The sequence below is a fragment of the Trematomus bernacchii genome, unplaced genomic scaffold (assembly GCF_902827165.1).
Source record: "Trematomus bernacchii unplaced genomic scaffold, fTreBer1.1, whole genome shotgun sequence".
NCBI classification, from domain to species: Eukaryota; Metazoa; Chordata; class Actinopteri; order Perciformes; family Nototheniidae; genus Trematomus; species Trematomus bernacchii.
This window is the reverse complement of record NW_022987739.1, coordinates 16,458,219-16,473,744: the sequence shown is the minus strand read 5'-3', so window position 1 is coordinate 16,473,744 and position 15,526 is coordinate 16,458,219. Positions and strand designations below refer to the sequence as shown.

At 43.0% G+C, this 15,526-nt stretch overlaps 1 protein-coding gene across 1 annotated transcript in view; it reads left to right on the top strand.

The window, feature by feature from the left end:
• Nucleotides 1-574: 574 nt before the first annotated feature.
• Nucleotides 575-15,526, top strand: part of LOC117496090 (collagen alpha-1(XXIV) chain) — an 85,038-nt gene continuing 70,086 nt past the window's right edge. Inside the window, exon 1 of the mRNA XM_034147778.1 lies at nt 575-1,008. Within this exon, the coding sequence (XP_034003669.1) occupies nt 956-1,008 (53 nt within the window). The 5' untranslated portion in view covers nt 575-955. The remainder of the gene's footprint in view (nt 1,009-15,526) is intronic.

The window sequence follows — 15,526 nt, the reverse complement described above, 5'->3', positions numbered from 1 at the left end:
TGTCATACTACAACTCTCTCTCCTGCTAAGAAAATATGCTGGACTGCAGAGACTGTTCACTGTACGTTTTTATGCCAAAATAAAATGTTGTAATCTACGACTGATGGCTGGACAACAGGAACTCTTGCCATTATGCCAGAACATCAGTGCCTTGAGCTGCATCACCTGGCAGATTTGCTTGTCAGCAAACCACAAGAGGCTGCACCAGCTGATCTCTTTCATTTTTTCTCTGCCATTATTTCAGTGTGTGTGTAAGTAGGACCATGTGTGCACAAGCAAGTTTATGCTCCTTTGTTAAAAACTTTAAAATGTTCTCCAACCTGCTGAGTTTACAGTTTAGATACATAGGCCTATTGCACATGCGTTAGGCTAACACATTAGTCAATCTAGACAAAAGGCATCGATTAACACAAGCCATAGTCGATCTGTGATGTCACGAGCCTGTAAGAGGTGAAATCCAACACCACCAGCTGGAAGGAGTTGTGTTAGGGTGAATACGGGTCCCCTTGCATCGGTGCAAGTCAAGGCACATAGCAGAAACCGCCGCCTGGGGGTAAAGACGCACAGGGCTGGATCTGCTGTTGTGTTGGAGATCACTCTGAGAGAAGCAGTCGAGCTCTGACTCTGTATCGCACAGTCATTGCTGCTGTCTGACTAGCCGCTCTCCTAGCCAACTTTTTCTATGCAACTGTTGCGCGTCTCCACTTTGGATAGAAATAGCCTGATAACTGCGCGCCGCAGAGCGCAAAGGATCTGAGAAGCTCTGGTTTGAACGAGTGAGAGAGATCTCTCCTCCGGACTGCAATGCAATGAGGAAATTCTGAGTTGGCAGAACTCATCCGTCCACTCTACGCTTCCTTTGGCTGTTACCAAATGGTTAGCCGATGAGCAGGTATCCTCTTGAGTGTGATTCTGTTTTCACCCAGATCTCTGCTGCCTGGACAAATGCATACAAATGCATTTAGGAGCTCAACGGACAAGGAGTGGACACGTTTCCGCGGCAGCAACGTAAGTGAGCATTTGGCTTAATAGTATGCAGATGTTATGCTACATGTGCACATTTGCGCCTCTGAAACTGCCTCTAGAACTGCTTTTCATATAAAATGGCAACTATAGGACTTATTGCAGTTGTCTGGCATCTTTCCTGAACAGGGGCGCCAATTTACTAAACAAAGTCTCTGCAGCAATAAGGTTTTGGAACCAAAACGTGACGAGCAATACAATAAATGCATGGATTTAATATTACAATCATTATTGTCTATTATTGTTGTTTTTTATTTTAGGAATCTTTCAATAAGATATCTTCGTTTTCCGTTGACTTTTCTGCAAATTCTGCACAATAATCATTCATGCCACAGTAGCCTACAGCTGCACATGTGGAACGTTTTACTGTGAGCCTCTTTTTTACTCTTAGTTGATCTTGATAAATGTAGCTGACATCTTAGTCTTGGCTTTGAACTCGCCACATGAACATGCAGCCTGGGATCTCTGACATTATAATATGAATACCATGTGCTCTATTGCTGTACACCCATCTATGTATTTGTATGTCATTCACATAGCTATGATACGCTGGAAAACAAGCACAGAAATGGGCTTGAAAGTAATAATGTCAGTGATCAATCTTTATTATCCTGTATAATGATAAATAGAGATTAGAGAAACTGTCAGAGACTGAATATCTTACAAATTAATCAAACTATGCACTAGTGTTTAAATAGGGGAAACATCTATTTAGTGCCTTTAAACCTAAACATTCCTCATGGAAGTGTTTATTATTGACATCCTGCATGCAGGTTTTGTTGTCCTGTTACATTCAGCTGGCTCTGTGGGGCTACAGAAATGTGCACGCCTCCACAGGTTACTCAACAGGAAATGTATTTTCTTCCATCAGAAGTGGGTCCAAGTTGTCTGTACTCTATTATGAATCCCTTCCAGATAAGAACTTAAAAAAGAGCTGTGCTAACAATGCATTCAGTTGTTGCATTCGATGGAAAAGAAAGTGAACCTGAAATCCTGAGAGATACATTTTTTTGTGCCCTTGAGAGTGAAAATGAGAGCCTGGGTTGACAGAGAACAAGTGTGGCCTCCCTTGAATTCACTGGGAGAGTTAGTATGTATGCATCAGGGGTTGACTGGCTCCTGAGCCCCAGACAATCACCCACTGTTGCAAGAATTGCTGCCGGGGGTGGTTGGATTGTATAGCTGCAGAGACTCACATAGGCTACACTTGACTGAGAACATTCAGTCGGCTCAACGCTACCTGCTACTTCCCATAATGAGTTGAGGATGCAAGTTTTTCAGGAAGTGGAGAAGGGCTATACTTTAGGGTCTAGACTTATGGCTTATAAAAATGCTGAGTATAGAGAATGATTTCTTAACGAAGGACTTGGTTATTGGGGTAAATTCTTTGTTGGGAATAACTCCTTGAGACCATCTTGTTTTCAAGGGGGGCAGTAACACAATAAGAGCACAATTGGACCACACATTCAACAAAAACAACAAGATAATTAGATGTTGGGAAGTGGGACAAAAACAAACACATTAGAATAAACACACACACACAAAATTGACCATATATATATATGGGGATGTTATTGTTGAATTTTTGCAGGAGAGTCCAATCCGAAGGAGCTTTTAACTTAAAAGGCCCGGTTTACATACCCACATCAGTTAGTTTATAAGAAACCTTTTCAAACAAGTAAGTCTTATTGTCTTTGGCTGCCTTTACCACTTCCATTTTTTTTTACATGATTACACACAATGACATGATGATACATCTGTGCTCCTGTGCTATAATGACAGGTGTGTTGCTAAGGCGTTGGATACATGGTTTCTCTCTTAATAGTGAACTTAAATAGAAACTTTGGAGGGTACCTTATTAAAAATAAAGCAAAATGCAAAGTAAGCTGCAGACTTGTAGATATAAATATCCATATACTGTACACACTCTTATTCCATCATGAAGATAAGAGGAACAATGTTCAAAGTTATACATGACAACTTTCCAACTTATTTTTGGCCAAGACAGTCATGAACTAATTGGAATCCATTTCAATGGAGGGACGTGACATTTTCTTTTACTTTAAAGACATGATTTGAAAAACTCACAGGAAAGCCCATTTCAATTTACAGTTTAACCTTACGGTAAAGATTTATTTTAAGAGCTACTATTGTCCATTGTGAGGCCTGCTCATAGAAAAAGCACTGCAGAGGAGGACAAATATATCATTTTGTCAAGACTATTGTAAACTAACCATTTTATTATCATAGCTTAACATAACTCAGTAAAACTTAGACTTTAAAACAAATTGAGAATTGTGTGGATGCTTCAGCAGTATTTTAAATCTGTAAACAAAAATAATGCATTGTGGAATCCAGGCCTGCCCACCTTCTTGCTGTTGTGTGCTCACCTTCTTCACCGGTGCCTGTGGGAATTTTGGCCTGTCTGTGTGAGTGAGTGTATTTAACCCTCCTAACATCTGCAGGTCCCCCCACAACAGGAAAGGGGCCAACTATTAAAGGCCAGTAGAAGTTTACTCACAGTCCTTTATCTGCTCGCTGTCTTGTGGACTAAGTCAATATTTACTCTGGACTGCAGTGACCTCTTGACTCTAGTCACCCATCTGATTGTGCACAAACATGCACCACACTCAACTCTTTGTCAATTAAGAAGTATCCTGACATGACATACCTATCAAAACTATATTTAGATTTATGTATTCTTTTATGGGTTGCTTGGATATCAGATCGTAAAAGTATTTGAAGCCTTGGCCAGAGATAGGACATTAAGTGGGCAACTGAAACCTAGAAACTTGTTGAGCTGCTATTTTTTTGCTCAGGGCTGTTTAGACATGTGAAGAAGACGAGTCCACTCATTGCTTCCATTATGAAGTAATTATAATCAGAACACAGGTGTTATAGCTGTAACCCAGCCAGTAGGAAATTGGCTGTGGATCAGTTACTTGCTCATGTCCGGGAATGTTTTGGTCGAGATTGAGAAGCGAAGCATGCAAGAACACAACTCCTGATCAGATATTTAATTGAGAGAAATATCCCCAAGCTCTTAGCATGTGAATAATTTGTGTGTGTGCAATACTGGGTTTTAACAGGAGATATCTACTGTATATATTATACGTATACACTTCAGATGTCACATTTATTTATTTTCCAGTTCAATGTCTTTCCTAAGGATATTCTATAATGAGCCTCATTACAGCTCCTGAGAGCACTGCGTCGGGTTTATTTCTCAGAGTTATTGCCTTCCCTCTGTTTTGAATTCACTTCATTTAAAACTTGTTTTAAACTGGGCCACATGTTTGGCATAAAACTGTGGATGTAAGGAAAATGCTCCAAGGTCAAGCTCTGTAAACGTCAATTTTCTGAATAATGACTCTATTTGTAGTACCTCTAAAGGGTTCTACACTTACTTTGGTTAAGAAGAAACAATCTTTTCAAAGTAAACAGAAGGGATTTCATGTGGCGGGTCAGTCAAGGTGAATGCCATCAGGTTTGTTTTGGTGGCCTAATATGTCCTTAATAATCTGAGTGTTTCCACGAAAGGAAAAGTAAAAAAGATTTTTAGTTGTACATTACTTTTACCACCAATACCAATCAACAACGTAATTTACTGGACTCGTTTCGTTTCTATTTATTCCCTCAAGAAGTTAATCATTATAGAATTGTTTGAGTAGATTACCAGCTTTGCATGCTTTGTTGATACTAATGGACTCCGTAAATGCCAAATTACTGAACAAAGTACTGTGGGTATCACTGCTTACAAAGTCACCCCAGGACAGACATCAGTGATGAAAGTAAGAAAGTTATATCCCTTTGTTATGAGGACTGTAAACATTACTTAAGTGACATTTCTCCACTTGCCAATCCAGCTTGAGCACTTTACCTCTCCATTTGCCTCTCGTTTTCCTCAGTTGAAAGAGCCATTGTTAGGGATCCCGGCAAATTTTGAGGGGAGAAAGAAGAGATCTGTTTCTGCTGGAATGATTCATTGCAGCGGGGAGTTTAAAGTTGTGATTATTTATAGTCTTGACATGACACCCACCCCCCCACATAGTGGTATTTCCCTTAGTCAACAGAGCAGTGTTTGGGGAGCTTTGTCTTGCTTTCAGCAGTCTTTTCCATTAACTGCACAGGCTGGAAAGCATGTAAAAGTGTGCTGTCACTTAGACAGGGATTTACCACAGGATTTCAGAAAGAAATTATGCAACTGGTGTCTCTGCATGTAAGCTATGTCTGTCACAGGCTTCTTAATTCAATACAGCTAACAACAAGCTGTAAAGAATCACATAAAGTTCTACTTTAGCTGAGACAGAGGGATGGTTGAATCCTTGGGTTAGTGTTGTTACGTCACTGTGGATGTGCAGAAGCGATAACCTGAGCCTGTTTGGTGGCACAGTCTCAGGGATGCCTTAAATAGCCCTGAACAGAGAGACTGTGTGACACTGACAGACAGGCAGAAAAAAGCTTGTCTGAATCAGCATCAGGTGGCCCCACTTGGCACTCCAAAAGGGAATGTTAAGTGTTATATTTAGTTTTTTCTTTTCTTTTTTGGGCTACTTTTAAACCATGCCAACTTTTAAGCGGAACCAGCTACTAATTGACTTCATAAATTTCAGTTTTATCTCCTTTAACAGATGAATGATTGTAATCATATATTCCCCTCTAGTTTTTCTCTATTGCCTTTTCCTGCTTGGGCGATATGTCTGTGTTCACGACAGTGGAATGTCACACCACTTTCTCGATGGGGAACAGGTGACGGGCACAGCTCATAGTGTTTGTACTTACACTCAATCATTTTCTTTTCGGTTTTCTCTTGTTGTCTTTTTATCCATCTCTTTCTTTTTCTTTCTTTGACTCTTTTCTTTGTTTGCTTGTGTCTCTTCATTTTGCTCAAGTCTGCAAGGCTGCATTTCTCTGGGAAAACAAACATGGCTGCCTGTTTGTAATTTTCGTTCACATAGGGCCACACAAACACTGGTAGCCTCTTTGCTGGTTTGATCTGGTCCTCAAAGGAAATGAAGGAAAGATTTTTGTGAGACGGCTACCATCCATTGTAGCCATCACAGTCACATAATAATCCCTGGAGGTTAAAGGTGCGAAAGAAGCCTGTGATTGATCGCACTCTTACATGACTGCATATTAAAATAGCTGGACTACTGTCTCCTCCTGTCTTTTGTGCTATTACCACACTGTGTTGAAAGTCATCATGCTTGTTGCCAGAAGCCACAGTATCAGCAGCTGTTACTATGTACAGGCCTGCCGATGTGATTGATTTAGTTTGAATGTACACAGTATGCTTTGAAGCTGTACGCTCTTTAAAGTTATAATTATGTTTTAGGTTATAGTTGTTGGAAAAATATATGACATTGGAGTGTCTATGTTTGTATGCAAGTTTTCCCATGTTAACAAAATAGTTGTCATTGTTGAAATTACATTTTAGTTAAGGTTTGGTTGATTGATTGATTTAGTTGTTTGAGATTTGACTGATCATCAGAAGAAAACACGAGTAAGAAAATCTCTTTCATGCTCACCTGTGGTATGAACAATCTACTTTTCTAAGCCAACCATATTATTAGTATGATGGTCAAATCAAGTATAACTTTATTTTTAAAACACATCAAATAAAAAGTTGTGGTACAGTATGGTTTAACACTCAAAATTGCAATTGTTTTAAGGTTAGAAAGACTGCTCCATACTCTGCTTTTTAAGTATTTTAGGGCTCTGTATATTTGGAAGCATCTGGAGGTATGATATGCATCATGAAACAAGGGCTATGATTTAGTATATTTGGATATAGTGTGATACTATGAGCAGATTATATTTTGTAATTTGAAAATAAACATCTGATTAAAACATCCAACATCACAGCTCTCCTTTTTTCTGCAATTTGAGCCACTGTCTGCTACTTATCTTTGCATGAACACTATTCTAGCCCTCCGAGCTATATGGTGGGCAGTGCCCCCTAGAGGTGGGGTCAGTGAGGGTCACAGGGCTGAAGTTCCAGGAATCTATTCTGGTGAGATCAAAATATACAATGAGTGAATTATATGCTAATAATTCATTGTGTGCTTTGTACTGTTTGTTTTCCTCTTAACTGTGTGTAATGTAATTAAAGTCTAGGTGTCAATTGTAAGTGTTTGTTTTCACAACTGAGCTTAACCTATTTGTTTTGAGCATGAATGCATTTTATAAAGCTTATAATTATGAAGATGTGAAAAAGTAACATCTTTAAAGGGTTTAAGGAATATGGACCGATGAGACAACATACTCTTCATACGGGATTGTCCCACTCTCAATAGCTTCAAAGGCCAACTCAAAGAATGGTTGAGAAACAAACATCCGTGCAATCACCGCTAAATGCACTTTAATACAGGGGTATCTTCTCTCGCACTTTATGTATCTCTTGTATCTTCTCTTGCACTTTATATGTCGTTGCTGCTATATTGTATTACCATGTGATAAATACTTGTATATGCTGCTCTTGCTCTTTTGCACTTTTTGCATATCATGTATTTGTTTTTGCTATGTTTGTAAAATGTCATTTTCTTAAATGTTTTATGTGAGAGACTGGGGATGGAAATTAGCTCAAAGCTAAATCTGGCATATTTACGCTTGACACATTTTATTGCTTTAAGTGTTCATTGATGTGCATTGTCCCTGCTAAATAAACGATTAAATAAATAAATAAGTTAGAAAAAATCTGTTTAAAAAAAACAGGCCCACTCTTTCTCTCTCTCATACTAGCTGGGGCTTTTCCCTCTTTATGGTCATGCTTCCATTTACAGCATTCAGTTAGTCAATAACCAAATGTGCCTTTTAAGACAAAATCCATCATTGTCTGGAATCAATAAAACATGACACAAAAATTCCACCGGCATGACTTTTCACTATATTTCCAGACATAAAAATGTCAACGGTGAAAGGCTTTGTAAATAGCGAGGAGTCTGGTTGCCTTTTGAGGGGCTTGCAGGATAATTTTGTAACAGTTTATTTTACATGTTTAACAACAATGGATTTCAACCCAATATTGATTTGGGATGAAATCATGATTTATTTTATTATCAGTTAATCTAGAATCAATTTGTCTGACTCATTTATTGTATAGTCTACAAAATGTATAGAAAGTCGCCTAAAAAGGCACACCAAGTGTTCCTAAAGCTTAGTAGTTTGTTTCTCCGTTCAATACTCTAAAACCCAAAGGTATTCAATTTAAAATGATTTACTTAATTATGAATTATCAAAACGTTTTTATTTATAGTCATTAAAGGTATTCTTCAAATATTTTGCACGTAAGGTTATGCATTTATGGTAAAAAAAAAAGTTTTATATCAATGAACTTTCACGTTCACATTATTCCACCTACCCCTTTCCCCTTTTTACCCATTGTGCTTTTATAGTTTTGACATTTGGACCCAACATGGACAATGTGATGACATTTCTAGACTTGTTCATTAGGCCACTGCAATACTGTAACTTCACAGAAACAGACACTCCAAACAGTTCTAAATCACTGCGCAAACTAGCAACGATAACACGCAAACTAGCAACGATAAAACGTAGTACCCATTAATGTAAACATGATTGAAACTAGCTGAACACATTTATCATATAATAATTCATACTGATAAAAAACAAAATCAATTCTGAAATGTGGTGATAAATAGAGTTAAAAGCGCGCGTGGCGGAGGAAACGCCGGAAAGGGGCGTTCTTCGACCCTACGCTGATTTGTCAGGACACCCCGGAAAGATAATGTACCACAGCGTCAGTAAACGTGGATGCAGTAAACCGAATGAGACCGTTCTCTTTATAAATACACGAATAAGAGCAACAATGGTTAAACGATATTGCAGTTAGCTTCAGTGCTACTTCAAGTCTTTTAGCGACCCCTAACAGCTGGAAGTGTCTAGAACTATATATTTAAAAGGCTCGCGAAGAAGGTGAGGATTTCTGTACGAATGTAAAAATGGACACCAACTCAACAGGTGACGGTAGTTAACCTTAGCTGGCTAGCTTTACCATTGTATGGAAGACCGTTGATGTTCAATTGCCGACCGTTATGGCTGACTACCTGAGTAGTGACGTCACGTGACTTGAATTTTGAATTGAGCCTACCCTTATAGATAATATCTCTTTACGTTAGTGATGGGAATTACGGCTCTTTTTAGTGAGCCGGATCATTTGGCTCGGCTCACTAAAAAGAAGAGCCGGCTCTTTTTACCGCAGTGTACCACGGAGCCTCAGTTTCGCTGCTGCGATGCTCCGGTGCTCGCAGTTCACGCGCGTACTCCACCGTTCATAGCGTCCAAATCGCGCACCTTCCGTGTTGTCCTGTGGCAGGCACCGTGGGTCCAAGATACGAAAAGCTGAAAAGAGGCCGATGTCGGGGAAACAATCTTCAATACTCCGAAAAGAATCCCACCAGGCTCCTTTGCCCCTCCAACAGAGGGATGTCCTTGTCCTTTTTTCTTTTTGTCATTTAAAGCGACAACTCTTTTTTTTTTTTTTTTATGCCCTCGGCTCGAGTTCAGGGCGTTCCGAGCTGAATAAGGCTGTCAAATGACGGCAAGACGCCCCCCTGGCGGAAACACTGGTTCACACCAAAAAAATACGGAACTAGAATTTAGTTCATGAGAACCTTTTCAGTCCCTGCTAGAGAGCAGGAACTTTCATGGGAGAAAAAGGTTCCCATTTCTGATTGGCTGGGCGGATTGCAAACCACGCCCCGTAAAACTCCCAAAAAGTTTTGTGAAGCTGCCATTTTATTTGCTAGCATTAGCATTATTAGCATTAGCATTAGCCCAGCGCACCAATGGAGAGAGACTAACTTATGGCAACACAAAAGAAAACATGAGAGCGGTGGAGATGAGGAGGTGTCGGCGTTCTGGCGATTTACTCGGAAAGCTTCAGTAGAAGCTGCTGGGAGTCCCAGCAGCTTCTACTGAAGCCAGTCCCCAACTCCGGGGACTTCCGGCCGGGGACTTCGGGTGGCAGTATACGCTGTGAAGTTGTTTGCGGACTGCCAGTAAACCCAAAGCAGAAGAAGAAGAAGTGACGTCAGCGGCTTCATTTGCCTAATCCTCCCTCAGGGACTTATTCCGGTGTGAACGCGATCTGCTCTTTAGTTCATCAGAACTAAAGAGTTCTGATGAACTAAGTACTGGGAACTAAGTACGGCAAAGTACTTGGTGTGAAAGCGCCTATTGACAGCTGGTTTAATAGCATTGTTGTAGCTTAATGACACACCTGAATTGATTAATGTTACTGATTGCAGCTGTTAATTTCCTACCTTGACAGGTGAAAATGACCACTGTGAAAAAGGGACTTCCTCAAAGCCCGTGTGTATATCTTTAGTTCATAACTTGAGTGACCATTCCTAAACTTTGACTCATATGTGTGTCTCGTTTTGTAGGAAACCTTTCCAACATACCATTTCTTAAATATGTATCTATGTACAACCACCTCAATGCTCTGTTACAATTACATCCAGCTGTGCCATTATACAAAATGGCTGTGCTGGTATGCCTCTCTTCTTCTAGAGCCCTGTGGTGATTTTAAGTGGTATGTCACTGCTGGTTTTATTTAGGTATGTTGGCTTCTGACACATCAATAATGACAAATGTCACTCTTGTTTCTTTGTTTCAACAGGATAAGGCAAACTGTCTTATAGTTGATTACTGAAAGCCAAGTTATAGTCATTAGTGTAATTTCTCAGATGCACCAAATTGTTGTCCTTCACAATTCACCTCTGACATAGACAAATCCTCAACAAAGGACCATTTATGTCTGGAGAGCTGATGCAGTTTGGCTTTATTGTTGGCTCAACTGCTTTATCTCAGTTTATTCAGTATCATTATTTAGTCCGTAGTATTCTAACATCTCTACTTTGACAGAGTTTTCATGCAGTGACTACAACCTGGCATGCATCTTTATGATGAACAGCAATTCCTCATAAATAATATTTCCTCTAACAAAATGAACATGATTATAATAGGATTGTTGTTATGTGGTTAAAAGTGATGCCTTACAGCAAGAAAGAACAGCAGTTTCCAGCTCTGGGGCCTCATTTATAACGCCTTGCGTAGGATTGACGTGAGAAGGTTGCTTACGTAGTACAAAGCAAAAAAATAGGTACAGAAATGTTCCGACATTTTCCGATTCACAAAACATTGCGTACCGGCGAGGGAAGTGCGTACCGGCACTTCATACGCCTGTTTCCCTTTATAAATCACAATCGACTCGAAATGCGGCGCAGCTTTTGCAGGCTTCACGTAACGCCCATATTTGCCTATAAATAGTCAAAGAAACGCCCATTCATTCATTCATTTTTGACTGACTGCATGAAGAACATCGCAGGAAATTACGACCGAACAGCTAAAAAAGACATCTCACACCGTGTCACATTTTGGTTATTTTGGGGAGGTCGAGATAAATCATATTGTTTGGTGGATGCAGTTTGAACCAGAGTAGCAGCATGGAGGTCGGATCGTCACCAAAATAAATAAATAAGTGGTCCGAAAAAAGTTAATGACAAAAAAAATACACATAACCTTCCTCAGGCAGTGTGTTTGTCCCGGGGACAGGAGACACCCCCTTGATGAGAAACTGTAAGAAATGATCGGGGAATCCCTCCGGAGTGGAGTCATGACGACTGGATCTGAATTATTTTGTTGTATTTGGTGGTTTGTGTTCCAGCTGTCGATCAGCAACTATATATCCATAATCCACCAGTTAAAGGAAATACAACTAATGTGTTACCACATATGGTGTTCTTAGTTTCCATACCTCCTATGTTTTACGAGCGACTTATCAAGTCTTGGCAAACGGCATAAAACACGATTAAACGTGATAGTATATAAAACCATGCTCGTATCTACAACCTATAGAAATACAAAACGGCGTCAGTTTAGACGTTATTCTGTCCTCCTGCTTACCGCATCATTTATAAGAAAACATTTCATAACATTAACACTGTAGTGCCGAGAGAAGGGAGTCGGAGGCGGTGCATCGAAGGTGCAAATCTGGCTTTAATGAGCGACAGAAATGGACATGCTGTCGGGTCGCAGCCCGGGAAGAGAAGAGAAAGCGAAAGGGAGGACACACAGTAGGTACACAGTAGGTACCGTCAACATATTTGTCCGTGCGGAAACAATACCCCCAACCTGTAGTTCCATGAGTGAATTATGTAACCTAGTTAATTAGTGATCACTACACAAGCCCCCCCAGAATTCAACCATGGACACAATCCTCGTGTCCGGGAGGAAGCACCACAGGGGCCGAGGAGGGCGGGGCCGCCGGCGAGGGCCGGGCCATGGAACGGGCCGTCGGAAGGGGGCCGCAGGAGAAGGTAGGGGCCCCAACGAGGGCGAGGGCATCCCCACCGGGGGGTGGGGGGCGGGCCGGAACGGGCCGTTGTCAGGGGGCCGCAGAAAGCAGGGTCGCTGTGTTGCGACGTGGGGACAGGCGTGTATATCCCGGTGGTCCCCAGCAGGGAGGAGCGCTGCCCGGCCGCAGGCGAAGGCACAGCGGTGGCGGGTACGAAGTCCTCGGGAGGAAGGAGCCGTGTCCCCGGGAGGAGGGAGCCGTGGACAGGGGAGAGGCCGTCCGAAGCCGCCGTCGAGGCGAACCGTGAGCCGAACCGTGAGCCGAACCGTGAGCCGCGGTTAGAGGAGAGGCCAGGCAGGGTCCCGAAGCGCGCCACCCACGGGCCGATGAAGGCATGGGCGACGTCCGAAACCGCCGAGGCGAGGGAAGAGGCCAGACAGGGTCCCGAAGCGCGCCACCCACGGGCCGATGAAGGCATGGGCGACGTCCGAAACCGTAGAGTCGAGGCGAGACGGGGTCCAGAAGCGCGCCACCCACGGGCCGAAGAAGGCATGGGCGACGTCCGAAGCCGCCGTCGAGGTGGTGAAAAAGCGAGAGGGTCCACACGAGGCCGACCAGACATGGCCGAACCTCCTCTCAGGCACCAGAAAAAGCTCAAAAGGGTCGTCCTGTCCACGAACAAAAACAGGAGGGCGAAATAGCGAGAGGATCCACACGAGGCCGACCAGACGTGATCGAACCTCCTCTCCGGCACCACAAAAAAAAAACAGTCGGATGTCGATAGCCGCTAGCTGCTAGTCGTTAGCAGCCGTGGCTAGCCGTTCTCGACGGCTGTTAGCCGCTGTCGTCGTCGTCGGCCCCGGAGCCCCTGCTAGGCGGCGTGCCCCCACCAGGGAAGGTGCCGCAGCGTGCAGTGGCCAGCACCTCAGGGGTAAATCGCCGGGCGGCCAGGAAGAACCGGCTAGCTTCTTCGGCCAAAGCGCGGGGCTCAACACTAGCCGTGTTAGCTAGCGCAGCCTGGACATGCAGCCGCATGTCCCGAAGAAACAGCTCCACGAGGTAGAAGTCGGGTTCCTCCATACCTAGCAGGTCGTGCATCGTCTCCTCGTAGTAGGAAGGCTCGCTGCCTTCCAGTGCCGAGACGAAACGAGAATGGTGAGCGACGTCCTCAGCCATTCCGTGGGGCGCACCGAGCCTCAGTCCGTGTGCACGTGGCAGCCACGGACGTCTCCAAAAATCTCCGGCATTCCGAGAAAAACAGTGTTTGTCTTTTGCCGTGTTCGGGTCAGTCTCGGATCCTTCGCGAGACTTATGTCAGGGTCACCAATGTAGTGCCGAGAGAAGGGAGTCGGAGGCGGTGCATCGAAGGTGCAAATCTGGCTTTAATGAGCGACAGAAATGGACATGCTGTCGGGTCGCAGCCCGGGAAGAGAAGAGAAAGCGAAAGGGAGGACACACAGTAGGTACACAGTAGGTACCGTCAACATATGTGTCCGTGCGGAAACAATACCCCCAACCTGTAGTTCCATGACTGAATTATGTAACCTAGTTAATTAGTGATCACTACAACACAACATATTCGAGGTGGTTTTAAATAACTTATCCGTATTTATTTATTTCTCCAAGTTATGTTTTTGTGTGCACTCAGGAGTCTCAAACAGGCGTTTGTTTAATCATTTTAAGATTGGCTTTAATCAATGTTTGAAAATGAATTCTTCATATGATAAATGAGAGGTAACATTTTATTTATTTCCACATATTTCTCTCCATTCTTCCTTCTGCCAACGGTGTCGCAGTTTCTCGTCTCTCCCGTTGTTGTGCTTAGTGCGTACGCATGGGTTAGAGTTTGCGTGGAGGACCGCACATTTTCCCGTCAAGTTAGTATTTTATAAATCGCAAACATTGCGTAGAAACTGGCGTACGCCATTTTTTGAGCGTATATCCCTTTATAAATGAGGCCCCTGGTCCTCTGTGTAGTTAAAGGTCCCATGTCATGCTTTTCCAGTATTACTCGTCCCCTTGTGTGTTATGTAGCTTTTTCTGTAAACGGTCTGCAAAGTCACAAACCCTCAAAGTACACCCTGAAGCGAGTAAAACTCTAACACAGAAAAGACCTGTCTATGCTGCCCCAGAACGCCTCGTTGGAGATTTTTCTTTTTCCATTTTTTTCTTCCTGAGTATAGTGACGTAACCATACCCAGGTCCAAATGGACCAATCCGTGGAGCTCCTCACACACACACACTCACTCAGCCTTATCTTTTCTCAGCTGCGGCTCCGTGGATTTCTCAGCCTGAACTCAGCCTGAGCTGTGAGTTTGTGTGTGTGCTCAGGCTGAGTTCAGGCTCCGTTTTGCGGTGTCTCGCTGTCTCGCAGACCCCACACAGCAACCAGGAAACAACCCCAGTAACCCAGCTCACACTGTCCGCAGCAGCGAGACCCCACGCAGCATTCTCATCGGTTTTTCATTACTGGTGTCATTTTTCTGGTTGCTAACGCCATTGTAACACATAATCACTGATGTTCCGCTGTAACGGTGGTGGACTCATCAGAACAGAGTGGGCAAGCTGACCAATCAGAGCACAGTGGGCTCCTAGGGAGGGGGGGCAGGAGCTCCCACAAGCGGTTTAGGACAGAGAGTGAATACACATACTATACAGAGATGCTGTATTGCCCCTTTCACACCAACGTGGTTCCCGTTCTAGCTCCGTGCTAGAGCTTTTCTGGTCCGGAACCGTTTTTTCTTTTCAGCACCAGTTTTGTTCACACCGCCCAGAGCCCGACTGGTGCTGCCGCTGCTGCGTCATGATGTCATCGTTTACGTCGCTGATTTTCTCCCCAATGGCGTTGGGTCGATGATCGTGTTGCTTTTAATCATACGAAGCCAGAGTGCCGTCGTTCATTGTTTATTAATGTGTTTCAGCGGCATTTACCGACCGCTGCAGTGCTGCCCGCTGTTTGGCATCACAACGCTGTTATGAAAGTTTCTCTGGTATAAAATGGGTGATGTTAGCATAGCAACCGAAGCTAAACTGACTATCTTGACTACTTGTTGCTATCCTATTGTGGCATAAGCCGGCACATTTTACCGGCGTATTTTTCATTATGATTCTACTTGTGATAGTCGGACATGAGTCATGACAACCTGTGCAGCCCATGTATTGATTCCATCCAATAGCTGCTAT